General features: G+C 37.2%; 1 protein-coding gene across 1 annotated transcript; it reads right to left on the bottom strand.

Moving 5' to 3' along the window:
* Positions 1–3,457: 3,457 nt before the first annotated feature.
* On the bottom strand, positions 3,458–12,385 carry LOC123937515 (transmembrane protease serine 11B-like protein). The gene is made up of 9 exons (XM_045998422.1): positions 12,262–12,385; positions 10,746–10,864; positions 10,580–10,647; positions 7,551–7,711; positions 6,800–6,838; positions 6,116–6,290; positions 5,048–5,307; positions 4,430–4,572; positions 3,458–3,619 (listed from the first exon to the last, which is right to left on the bottom strand). The coding sequence occupies exons 1-9, from the start codon at positions 12,383–12,385 to the stop codon at positions 3,458–3,460; spliced, it is 1,251 nt and encodes a 416-aa protein (XP_045854378.1).
* Between the last annotated feature and the right edge of the window lie 1,402 nt (positions 12,386–13,787).

The raw sequence follows: 13,787 nt of genomic DNA, 5'->3' as shown, positions 1-13,787 counted from the left end.
TACTTATTTAAATACCAGGCTATTTTACAAAATTTAAAATATAATTCAGCTTATAAAATTGGATTAACACAAATTTTAATAACACATCTGTGGAAAGCAAATGCATATACCCGTTTTCTTTTCCCTCTTCTACCCACTTAAGGAAAAAATTTAGCTTTCCAATATGAGACTGAACTTTTCATCATTATACTGTAAAGAATCTCTTGCTTACTATCTAAGTCCTCCAGCTCTATTTTTACTTCTTTTTGACCTGAAACTTCAGTATGAATCTGTCTACTAGTCATCATTTGGCAATCATTTGGGCTGATTAACAAAGCACTTTACTGTTTATCTATAGAAACTGCCCATTCTTTGTAGTAGCAGAAATTAATGCCAGGGGTCTGTTTTACAGAACTAGGTGAGGCCAATTTAATTTATGCCTCTCCAAATATACAAATGCTCTCTCCCATTTCTCAGACCCCTTCAAGTTTAAGGGGCCATTTGAGTTCCGTCTAATCATCTAAGACCCTTAGTGAATATATTTTGTTCCGTTAGTAGATCTGTTAGCAGCTTTCTCTTTCTGTGCCATGGAGATTGTGGAGGCTACGTGTTCACATGGCATAGCCCAGATAAAAGCAGCCAGAACAGCTGACCCAGCTGCCTTGATGAGTCATCCTACTGACAATAGTCTACGATCGAGAAATAAATTGTGACGCATTAAGCTATGGAGATTTAGGTGTGTGTTACAACAATATGATCTAGCCTATCCTAATAAATGATGCTCTGTTCAGTCATGGGATTTGAGAGTGTGTTTCCTCTGCTTTCAGTGCCCTACCCATATGTCCACCCCTTCACTGAGAAGTGTTTTTTTATTTCTTCCTGTTCATCTTTACGTGGCTTATCTCAGCTTGGATTGAACCCATCCTTCTTCCTAGTTAGCTGCTTCTTCAACATGCTTCTTTTGTGCCTATGTATGGATGAATGACTCCTGGTTATTTATGGGTGGACAAAGTTATTTTGTGGTTGTTATAGATACTTCTCTTTAGAAAAATTAGCATAGCTCAGTGGTTTCAAAAGTTTGGTCTGCATACCCCAGCTGGCGTCAAGAGGTCTGTGAAACCAAACCAGTGGTTCAAAGCAATAGTGGTTAAAACTGCTGACACCTTAGAAAATCAAGGTGTTGGCTTCGGACTCTACCAGGAGTCATCCCATCATCGTGCTCTTCACTGCCACACATTCACAGAGGGGAAAAAAAATCTAACTTCATTTAAGCATTCCCTGGATGAAACATTAAGAATTATATTAGAATCATATTAAGAATTCCCTGGAAGAAACATTAACAATTATGAAATCTTGAGGCTGAGTGTGTCTTTGTAATATTCTGAATGACCAAAAGAGAAGTACACGTAAGCCTTGCCACTGTCAAGTTAAGGTTGTTTTTCCCTCTAACAAGGCACTAAACATGAAGATAGTTGGGAAGTTCCTGGAGGAACATTACATCCCCCTCCCCAGCCCCCATTTCAAGTATCTGTCAATGGGCTGCAGATTATAAGGACATTTAATTGAATCTACATTCCCTTCTGGAAGCTAGGCCATTGATAGAAACGCTTTGTTCTTGTAAATTGCTAAGACATTTGTAAAACTGAGAGAGAATCAAGTCTTGCAGGATTGTGATCTCCATAACTTAACTATTTTTTTCCTTTAGGGCAGCTGGGAGTGGAGGTGGGGCGTGTCAGCTCCTGTGTCCTCAGTTTGCCTTCGGTTCCCTCATCACTTTCGTAAGAGAATATCTGCAAATACTTGAAAACACTATTAACATTCTCTTCCCTTTTTCAACTACATACCTGTGTAATGCTAGATTTTTTTCATATACTTCAACAACAACAAAACAGATCGAATGAAGAAGCAGAGATGAAAAACCAGCCACCTTCTATTAAGCCAGATATTAAAGATAATGCCATATTTCTCATTTTTTCCTAATGGAGAATATCACTATTTTTAAATAAAAATTCTGTGATTTATGTTAACATGTAATGAGTTTAATACTGCTATTTTTAGTGGGTTAAATATTTTGAATAGTTTTCAGTTTAATTCTTAGTATGATAAATATCAATAGATATAGGCTATATATAAACAGATTCTTTGAGGGTCTTAGTAATTTTGAAGAATGTAAAGGGACCCCAGGAGCTCAGAGTTTGAGAACCACCGATATAATCTGAGATCCAGGATATGGACTTGGTAAAACTAGCATAGCAGATTTAGCTATATGACTCTATCATTTAAAAAAATCCACAAATGTATCCATTTTTAAACAGTGTATAAGTGGATATGAAGCAAATTGGTAGTACTTGATTTTCTAAAAATGGTCAATAAAATTTAATATAAAACGGCTGCCTTTGCATTGCTACTCCTCATCCAAAAGACCAGCAACCACATGACCAAACTTCTCAGCCAGGCACACCTCAACACTGGCTGGACTGGCCTCATCCTCAGGCATGACTAGGAGACTTCTGCATCTAGCTATGAGGGACCCACATGCTGCATCCCCATTGGCCTGCCTGACCCTCTCCCTCCAGCCTGAAGGTAAATTTCTAACTACCTTCCAGCCTTCTCTCAACCCATAGACCAAGTGGAAACAATAACAGAAAAAGAGGGGGGAAAAAGAGCAATAAAACAAGAACACACACACACACACACACACACACACACACACACACACACACACACACAAACTTGTCATTGTACGAAGACAGTCTGCTTTTTCAAGTTTGTTTTAATTAAAATACATTATACATTTTCACGGTTCATAGCTACTTCTTTTTATATGTGTTACAAATGAAGAATTTCCACAAAAACCTGTATCAACATTGAAGAATTAGTATACCTGGTCTCTGGAGGTCTAAAACGCATTTGGAGAGTTTTGCTGATGGTGAGATTGTTTCACAGTGATTTCAAGAGTCAATTAAGCTCCCCATACAAATAAGAGACTTGAATTCAATGCCTGATTCTGGTCGGTGTCAGTTTACAACCATCCTCCTTCCTCAAATGCTATGACATGAAGGCAGATAGAGCATGTTTCAACTCCCCACTCAGAAAGTGTTGGTTCCAGTCTCTCCCAGTGCTGCCAGATAACTTGCAATGAAAAGGGACGTATTTTCATAATTCCAGAAAGTCTGAGTAACTCAAACCAATAGCTTTATGCTATGGTAAGACAGTCAAGTCATGATGTGGGTCCATGCAAGAGAGAAATAGTAACTGTCCTTTTTTGATAGGAGCACTTTCTTTGCTCAGGTCTTCTTGACTAAACATGAGATTTACTTTGTAAGTCTGCTTAAAATTCAAGTTCATAAATATTCCCTCAGGACCACAATTCTTTCAAAACAGCCACTGTACACACTAATTTAAAATGCATGCTAAATAAGGTTGGGAGTAACCTTAGGCAAAACTGACTTCAGAGAGTTGCTACAAGACGCTTTTCTTAGATACCGGTCTTGGAGGCAATCCAGTCGCGGTAGGCAGTCACTCGCATATAGACACCTGGCTTATTGACTTCACCACATTCTTCTCCCCAGCTCACGATTCCAACAAGGTACCAAATATTTCGAGAATTGGGATGAACTAGTGGTCCTCCAGAGTCACCCTAAATAAAACAAAGAATAGTGATCGTTATGAGAATTAACTTCCAGATACTTCACTAAGTGATAAACCCAGATGAAATTTGTGATTCATGCTTCATACAGACAAGGGGAAAATGTATGGTGTAAATCCCTGCATTGCCATTTACCCCATCTGTGGCTGGAATATATTCTCTGGAGCTCTTTGGTGTTAACTTGAACCTTGAAGGCATGAACTGATAAGTTATAAGATCTAGTTCTATAAGAAAGCTTTTGGGAGACAAATATTATAGATGTACTTGGAGAACAGGGCTTTATATCTGAGAAAAGTGGCCCAAACCCTGGCCACGGAGAGGCCAAGAAGGTAAGAGATATGGGCTGGAAGTAGTTGAAAATTCTCGAAGACTTTACTGAAATATGGTTAAGATTATGGACTGTGATGCTAGAAGACCTTGTGTGCCAGCTTTTCCACTCACTTGCTATGTGCTCTTGTGCAGATCTGTTTACCTTCTTGTGACTCAGTTTTCTCATCTGTAAAATGGTAGTGGTAGCATCTACATCACAAGGTTGTGATGAGGATTAAATGAAGTGTTTGTAGAAGACTCAGTCCATGCTTGGCTCAGAGTAATTCCAACTTAAGTATTTGTTAAACACTTACAAACATATGTGGCATGTAGTGGAAAATTACTTTAGCACCCAAACTAGAGGGGATTTAACAGAATTGTCAGAGGACAAATTAACGGAAGCATACAATTGTCTCCATGTTGATAATTTTCATAAAATAACAGCAATTATTTATACACTCTATGGTCAGTATGACTAGTATCCAGACTTACCTGGCAGGCATCTATATTTCCTTCCAAGTACCCAGCACATAGCATTGTGTCAGATACCAAACCATCATATCCTTCCCTAGAATTACAAGTGTTTGTGTCAATGATCTTCACAGGTGCCTTCTGAAGTACCTCTGGGTATTTACCTAAAGGGAATAAACATCACCAGTAAAAGAGCTGCTCTGAAACAGAGCAGGGTGGAAAGCTTGTTTTGTCCTCTGTGCATAAAACCTACATTTGACTCTTGCCTATTCTTAAGTTTAAAAAGCCCACTCAGTTCCCTCATCCAAATCAATGAAATAGAAACTTTCAAAGAATAGTTTGAAGTCTTTTAAATGCTGTCTTCCCATGTCCTTTTCTCTCTTCTTGTATGTTTAAACCAGAACTTTCTCAATTAGTTAATCCAGGTTGAGGAGTTTCTACAACCAATTGGTCTCCACAGAATTTTCCAAACCAAGGCAATTAGCGGAGCCATAACTCCATAAGCATTATTTCTTGAGACATGGCCTGGGAGAACTAGGCATCCTGAAGTAATTGATGCCTTTCACTCTGTACCTTGGTCACCATTTTTTCTTGATGCTTTTGTATTCAAACACTATGGTAAGACTTCACTGAACTTACCATTATATGAAAGTGCTCCCCATCCGGTAACAACAACTCCTTCCCCTGGTGGAAAAACCTGTGTGGCTTCAGGAAGACAAACTCGATGTACATCATTCTGAAACAAGACTTTTGTAGTGAGCTGTATAACTGCAATATCATCATGATGTTCACCCTGGATGTAGTCTTCATGAACAATAATCTGTTGAACATAACGTTGCATGTAGGGCGGATTTACTCTGGTGCCAAAGCTGACAGTATAGTTTTTTGGATTGTTTGTCCTAAAGAAAGAAAAATTACGTATTTTGTATTTATCTCAAAATAATAACATAAACAATGAATTTTGGAACACTAAAAAAATAAAATTAAATTGAATTTAAAAAAATAGAAATATAGCCTGCATCTACTATATTCTTTTCATTACATTAGTATTTCTTTGCTGTACAGCTCATTAGCAGTATTAGTCTGATTTTTAAAATTCATTTAAAAATCTTGTTTGAGTCCCTATACCATATACTAGGTAAAGTAATGGGAATATAGAAATAAAAATTAGTAGTCATACCTTCAAGAAATGGGCATAAAATGAAAGATGGGCATAAACACAGACATTTATAATTGCTTAGTGCTTTGTATCTCATTAGTGGGACAACAAAACAGGTGGAATTAAATCTGCATGCTCTAGGGAAGAGATTTCTTAGGGAAAGTAGCATTTTGGGTAAGACTATAGAGCTGAGTCATAGTTGCCTAAAAGACCAGGAGATGGGGACAGGCATGTGCAGAAGGGGAGGGAGGTATGACATAAGATGATGTGTTTTAGCAACTATGAGTGGTTAGGGATGTCTAGAGTATAAAGTGATGAGAGATAAGAATCATGTGAGAAAAAAAAATGTAGTATCAAGAATTAATGACTCTTGCATTTTTAGAGGTAATGCAGAAAAATCTTAGATTGGCTTTCTATATAAATTGTCTTCCAATCCAGGACACTTGAAATGAGAGTGCTACTGATAATGAAGCTGGGAAAACAGGTGAGAACCGCAACTGTTCCAGGGTCTTTGGTCTCCCTATCCTCGGACAACATGAAGAACTTACTTTTGAAAGCAGTGAGCTGCAGTCACCAAGTATCTTTCACTGATCAAAGATGCCCCGCAGTGGTGTTGGCCATTTTTTTTGAGAGTTGCTTGCCATGGCCATTCTCCTCTCTCAGCGTTGGAACCTCCCCTGATTCTGTCATACGTAGCTGACATCCTTGCTCGTGTCCCACAGCCTGTCAGAGTCAGTTTTGTTCCATTGAGAGTAGGGAGATAATGTTTATTTGATTATAAAGCAGAGAGTAAACTGAATTATTCTTGTATGGTCCTATCTGACAGTATCTTGCACTGAAGAGGATAGGTTATAATTTGCATGAGAATCACTAGCAGCCCTTGGATCACCTCCATACCCAGCATAGTATCTCCAAGATTCTTCAGCACTTGGAGAATATGAGAGCTGTGGAAGGCAGATAAAGTCACAGTTAAGTCCACCCTGATCTGAATTCTGACCATACCATTCTCAAGCTGGATGACTTTGGGCAGATTGTTTCACTTCTTTGTGCTTCAGTTTCCCCATCCTCAAATGGGATGATAACAATAATATCTACCTTTGGGATCGATGTGAGAATTAAATGATTTGTATGTAAAGCACCTGATTAGAACTGTGCCTAGTTAACAGTAACAACTCTTGACTGTTATGTCTTAGATCATCTCACACATTTAATTAAGAAGTATCTGAACTTACGGTTGTTGATAATCTTTTCAGCATCAACCTTACTGATTTCTGAAATAGAACAAAAAGCTCATGGTAAATATAATACCTAACATTAATCCATTGACCCTAGGGCCAATGAAGTAAGATGCTTAGTTCAGCAGAGCAGGAGGGGTCCAGAAAATAATTTTGAATCTCGCGATAAAATGTCAGTAGAAAAGAGAGAGTTTTGGCTTATTTGAACTGTTCTTTTACTTTATGTGAATATGTGATATGGAAATACCACCTTCATAGTTCCACATGAGAGACTTCTTTTTTATTTAATTGGAACTGTATTCTTTATCAACTAGGGTGGAAAATTGCCAGTAACTTTTCTTGGTGGAACAGGAAGACCTGCAAGTGAATCTGATTCCTGTCAGTGCACAAAAACAATTTTTAAAAGTGACCTGTCTTATAATGGCGGATTGTATGCTATTTTTGAATGTTATAGGAGATCATGAAAAAATATACAAGATACACTATTACTTTTAAGGACTGTTCAGAGCTTTACTATTTGCTTTATAAGGAGAAGCAGTTTTCCCCCCAGAACTGCTTTCAGTTATGCTATTATTATGATTTGAGTATTATGTTCTCAATAATAAAGAACACAAATTATTGCTCTGATATAAAATAATGACATAGTCATTGAAAAAATTGAATATCAGCTTTGTGCATGGTACTTGTGATGTATGTTAGAAATAACAAGATGAGACTAACACTGCTCCTGTTTAGTACATAAGCTTACCCATGAGCCTAAGAGAATTAGGATCTGTAGTCAGAGAGCCTGCATGGTTCCTCAGCATCTGATGTAAGATGCTTTCAATTCTTCTTCTTGTGTTTTCCTTCATTGATCTGGAAGCCTTGAATACTAGCCATATATGTGCAGTGACACTGTTGTTATGAGGACTAGAAACAAGATAAATGTTCCAACAAGATAAATATATTTCATATATTGTTTATTTTTTTTAAAGATTTTATTTATTTATTTGACAGAGATCACAGGTAGGCAGAGAGGAAGGCAGAGAGAGAGAGAGAGGAGGAAGCAGGCTCCCTGATGAGCAGAGAGCCCAATGTGGGGCTCGATCCCAGGACCCTGGGATCATGACCCGAGCCGAAGTCAGAGGCTTTAACCCACTGAGCCACCCAGGCGCCCCCATATATTGTTTAAAAAATAGCATTTCCTTCCTCATTCCCTGTTCTTTTATATTTTTATTTCTTCTGCTTTTTTATGGGTTTGCGTAGTAACTTCACTTTTGGTTAAACACAGGATCATCCATCTGCCTACACTTATTTGGTGACAATAAGCATGCAGCTCTAGTAATCTTAGAGGACACGTCGTTCCTAAATCTGAAAAATAGGGAAGGCCTGAGTGTAGGGTAGAAGTACCACAGAAGAGGGATTGAGCCCTGAATCAGGCTTTGTGCTTAGTGTGGAGTCTGCTTGGGACTCTCCCTTCCTCTCCCTCTGCACCTTCCACTCATGATCGCATGCGCTCTCTCGCTCTCTCTCTCAAATAAATAAAAAAATCTTTTTCTTTTTTTTTTTTTTTTTAAAGAAATTCCACATAAGAACTGGGCTCACTTATTCATGTATTCACCAAACATTTACTCAGCAACTTCCTATAGACGAGTGACGAATAGGTACTACTAGGTCTTGCAAGGGTGATTAACACATGGTTCCTATCCTCCAGGAATTTCCAGATGTCTAGGAGATAAGACATGTATACAAATTACTACAATAAATTAGGCAGAAGCAATGATATTTATTTTATCTTATCTGCAATGGAAGGGTAACTCCTTTTTTACTTAAAGAATCAGAGAAATTTTCATGGAAGAGGTGACATTTACACTGGACCCTAAATTATTGTTTCACTATTTCATTATCAAACAGAAAATTTCATCAGGCAGAGACTACCCCTGACTAACTGGAGAGCGGTAATTAATTAGCATCTACTGGGCATCTGCTGTATTTTCACATTTATTATCACACTTGGACTTCGTCACAACCTTGCAACGTAGGTGTCGTTATCTTCATTTTATAGACGGGGAAAAATGGATGCTCTGAGCGGCTACCTAATGTGCTTAAGATTACACAGCTACTGAATCAAACCAGATTCAGTACAATTGACTCTGTAACCCAGGATTTTTAAACTGTACTGTCTCTTTGTGCCCAGTCACAGAGACAACAATGTCTAGGAGATTGGGCTCAGATGGAAGAGGACATTTAAGGCTAGTCAAGCAGTAGCAGTAAAGAGAAGTTGTTGAATAAAACTGTGCTTGAGGAAGATGAACCTGACTCTGGTGTTCAAGCAAGATTGGTTTGGAATTCAGAAAGGGGTGAGCAACCTCAGAGGTTGACCAGCAGACATGTAGGAATTGTAAGCAGCTTTGAGGCTAGTGTCTGAAGTGGTACTATTATGCTTTGTCTCCTTCTGATGGATGACTAATGTTTTGGCATATAAATCAGTAACTAGTGCTAAGAAGCACTCAGTACACACAGGTTTCATTATCATAGGAGGGTGTACCAAAATGAAAACCTCTGACCTGAAGCCTCTCCATCACTTCCTTTGGGCCTGTCCTTCCCATAGATACCTAAAGTTACATGCACGGGAAGAAAAGCAGAAGCTCTCCAGGGGTCACGATGATCTCTGAAAGATACCTGAGCCCTTCCACTTTAGCCTTCCATCTCTTTCCAATACTAAAACCAACCCTCCAGGTTAATTCTAACTGAGATCTTGATGTGTTCTGCAAGCCCAGGAGTCCCATGAGTTCCAGGAGCAGAGGAAGAAGGCAGGCATATAGTCTGGTGCCATTGATGAAGGTAAAAGCAAAAATTTCCTTCATGGAAATAGGTTTATTTGCAAATATTCCCATAGATTTCTTCTTTGATCCCGAGTCTAGTTTTATGAGAGGCAGTGACTGTGCTATTTCATGGATCGATGAGGAGAACCAAAGTGATGTAGTAACTCACCCAAGGCTCTGGGCCTGCTACGTGACAAAGGCTAGGCTCAGGTTGACTAATTCCTGTTCTTGGGCTCCTCTGCTATCTCATGTATTCTAAACCCCCAGAAAGGGGACACACAGCCTGTTTTACGTATCGACTAGAAGGACCTCCTTGTCATCAAATCTTGATGTAGGTATGCTCTTCTCTACCCTGTAAGAATTCTAGGGTAGTTCCACAAGGTAGCTGACTTGCAAGTGAAAAGACATGAGAAAACAGGGTCTGTATTTACACTACTGCTAAAACATTAGACTATCAAACATTGGTCAAAGGGATCGTCTGCTATTTGCTGGACATAAAAACTTAAGAAACTTGAGTTATGAGGGGTTTAATGAATAATAAGTTCTCAATAGATCTAATGAATAGAGAGCCCAATCTTTGTTTTTGTTTTTTTTAAATTAAGATTTTATTTATTTGAGAGTTGGAGAGAGAACACAAGTAAGGAGAGCAGCAGGCAGAGGAGCAGGCAGAGGGAGAAGTAGAAGCAGGCTTCCTGTCAAGCAAGAAGCCGGGTGTGGGGCTCGATCCCAGGACTCTGGGATCATGACCTGAGCCGAAGGCAGACGCTTAACGAACTGAGCCACCCAGGTGCTGACCTTTGCTTTGGTTTTATATTGAACAATTATTCTGACATTTAACTTAGGGTGATACTGTTTATTAGTAATTTATTGACTAATGACTATTATATTTCAAAATTCTTCTTACAGAGGTACTTGAAATACATGTCTACAAATGGGTTGATCTCTTTTCTAACTGCTATTATTAGTTACTTACACCAGTGTGATGACTTGAGAATTGATATATTGTCTGTAAATACTAGAACTTTGAAATGCATCAACCATCTGTTAAAGAGAACATAGAGCCAAACATCAAATTCCAATAATATATTTATATTTTAGAAAACTAACAATGAAATAAATATAGGAAAAGACTAATTTACCTTAGTCTCAAGAATTTTGCTAAGATAGTTATTTTCCAGTGACGTCTCTCTTTGATAATTTCTGTTATATGGAATATCCAAAACTGTAAATCTACCTTGGTAGTAATAGGTTGTATTTTCTGTAAGTTAAAGTGATCCAAGAATTATTTAAGTGAAATGGATTTCAAATGCAAATATAGATTGCCTAGTAATACCAACTAGTAAATATTGTGCTTGTATTTGACATTGATATAGCCCATGAATCCTTCTGTCACAGTTGATTAGATATCCTGGGCATTGTGAGAAGTGTTTATTGGACCCATCATGCAGCAGATATAGATATAGACGAAGGTAAGAAAAAAGAGTAGTATCTTGATTGAGACAGATAGGACTATATAAAAAAATGAGATTTATGTCCCATAACCATCAGACTATGAATAAATATAGTTATCATTTATTATGTACATGGGAAGATACTTTATAAAACACATATGAAGTATACATTTTTTTTTTTCAGGAGAAATGTGGTATCAGAGATATCTAGTAACTTATCTAGTATATAGCTACTAAGAGACAAGGATCAAATTTGATTTGAATACAGAGTCCACACCTAACCATTTATATTTCCTTCCAAAATTTTCATAGACACTAAGCCATTTGGTATATGATACATCCTGCCCCAAATATGTGATAGATATTAAGCTGTTATATAGCACCTAGCATATAGTAATCACTAAATCAATATTAATACTATTTTGCAATATGATCATTGCTTTTAAAGACTGTGATGAAAGAGACAGGCTCAATATGGATAAAATCATTACATGGGACAATAAGAAGGATATAATTTTAAATGATAATGTTAATTGTTTCTCTACAGTTTCTATCTGAATGCAGAGAATTAAAGCACCATAATGAAAATAAAATATGACTTACTATTATAAATGTGGTGAAAATATTTTACATTGAGAAAGGCAATAGAAAAGGAAGTCAGAAAGTTCTAAAGAAAATGCTGGAAATGGTTTGTTTATGAACAATAATTTGTGAACCAACATTGTTAATTGTAGTTAGTCTGTCTGGGGGTCATGATTCTTTTATTATAAAGACCAAACTTTGCAATGGTAGGTTATTTGATGGTACCATAAGTAATAAAAAAAATACATCTTGAAACAATTCAACTTTCTTTTTAATTCAGTGTTCACAGTGCACCCTTTAGTTCTTTATTTAGATTCCTTTATTTTAATATTTTAATTATAAAGTCATATAATACCATCTAGGTAGATTACATTTTCTGGCCATCAGTTATCTATCTGTACATTCATGTCTGTATATTGTATACATTCTTTTACTCGTGTATATTCAAAAGATGTCTGCAATACAGTGCTTGGTATATGCATGTTTCTGGGATCTTGGGTCATTGATGGCCATTTTAAAGGAAGATAGATAATTTACTGTTTGCAATTATCTTTGTCTTTGGTAGAAATGGAAATAAAGTTTACAACAAACTGAAATAAATAAAAATGTATTCTTTACCAACCTACTGCCAGGAAATGAACCAGGAGACCAATAGTTATTCCCAGGATTGCCAACACTCCAAACACAATGAGGGCAATCATCCATATTGGCAAAGATGGACGGGAAGCTGTGACTGGCCTGCACATAGAGGATAAAAATATAAAAAGGTATATAAGAAATTCAGAAATACATCACAGTCATTCCAAGTCTTTATTTCTTTCCTCTTGCTCACTCCCACAAGCTCAGTTTAGACATCATAGTAGCAAAAGGTATATGAAGAATGTAAAGAAAATGAAGAAAGGAAGAAAACAAAGGAAAGAAAGGAAGGTAAGAGGAGGAGGAAGAGAAAGAAGGAAAGAAGTTTAAAATCGAACCTCTCTGGATTTATGCTATGAAATTATTTTTCAGGAGTTTGATGGTGTCTATCATCCTCCTACCAGTGACAGAGTTAGTATCAGTAAGTGAAGAACTTGCCAAGTTGGGGAGGAAGGAGGGAGGAAAACAGAAATGTCTTAGAAGTTCTTTATGCCAAAGCCTATCATAATTTTTTGAAGTATGATCATGATTCTATTTTATTTGCTATGTCCTTAGGTACAAAGAACACACACAAATATAAATTACTATATTGGGTGAAAGCAGTGTCCATCTTTCTTACTAGCTTATTTATGGCTGTAGTTTAAAGAGCTATTTTGTAGAAAAGCATGCTGTGTTCAACTTAGAGTAAGTATTCTTACCATGTTTCATTTGGACAACAAATAAGTATTGCTTAAATTGAAGTAGGGATTTGGGGTAAATTTCCAGATGAAGAGGCATGAGAAGATAGTCTAGAAAGAGGGAACAACAAGTGCTTAAAGCATGGCCAGCAATTCAATTTTATTGCAGCAAACTATGTGTCATGGATTGGCCAAAGATGAAACTGGATAGTATAATGGCTAATTTTAAGTGTCAACTTTGGCTAGGCGATATTGCCAAGTTGTTTGGTCAAACACAAGTCTACATGTTGCTGTGAAGTATTCTGTAACTATAATCAACATTTATAATCATTTGACTTTAAGATATAAATGGGTGGGCTTCAACCAATCAGTTGAAGGACTTAAGGGCTGCAACTGAGCTTTTCATGAGAAGAAAAAATTCTGCCTTGGAAGTAGAAATCCTGCCTGAGTTTCCAGATTGATCAACCATAAAATTGTGTGAAGCAATTCTGTTAAATAAAATCTATCTTAGATACATAGACCCCATGGTTATATGTCTAAATATATTTATATGCCTAGCTAGCTAGCTATCCATTGAGAGAGAAAAGAAGAGAAAGAGAGAGAGGAGGATTAAGAGAAAATAGAGAGAGGTATCCTATTGTTTCTGTTTCCCTGGAAAATCCTCTTCCTCTGTTGTCACACAAAGGTGTTTATATTTTGTTTTAACTATTGAGGCTCCTCCAAGTGTGACTGGAGGACAGCGTTTATCAAAATCACCTGGAAGTGCTTACTAAATATGCAGAAAATTATATCCTACCTCAGATCTAGTTAATTCAAACTCCTGAAAGGGTCTGTG

The sequence above is a fragment of the Meles meles genome, chromosome 2 (assembly GCF_922984935.1).
Source record: "Meles meles chromosome 2, mMelMel3.1 paternal haplotype, whole genome shotgun sequence".
Lineage (NCBI taxonomy): Eukaryota > Metazoa > Chordata > Mammalia > Carnivora > Mustelidae > Meles > Meles meles.
Note: the sequence above shows the minus strand (reverse complement) of the source record. Positions and strands in the feature narration are given on the sequence as shown.

What these genes read in the sequence shown, in the direction of transcription:
- LOC123937515 (XM_045998422.1), bottom strand. Translation starts at nt 12,385, where the DNA reads ATGTGCAGGCCAGTCACAGCTTCCCGTCCATCTTTGCCAATATGGATG. An exon ending in TCTCAAGTCATCACACTGGT is followed by an intron (nt 7,712 to 10,579) that starts GTAAGTAACTAA and finishes TCTTGTTTCTAG; the next exon opens with TCCTCATAACAACAGTGTCA. An exon ending in TGAAAAGATTATCAACAACC is followed by an intron (nt 6,291 to 6,799) that starts GTAAGTTCAGAT and finishes TGACTCTGACAG; the next exon opens with GCTGTGGGACACGAGCAAGG.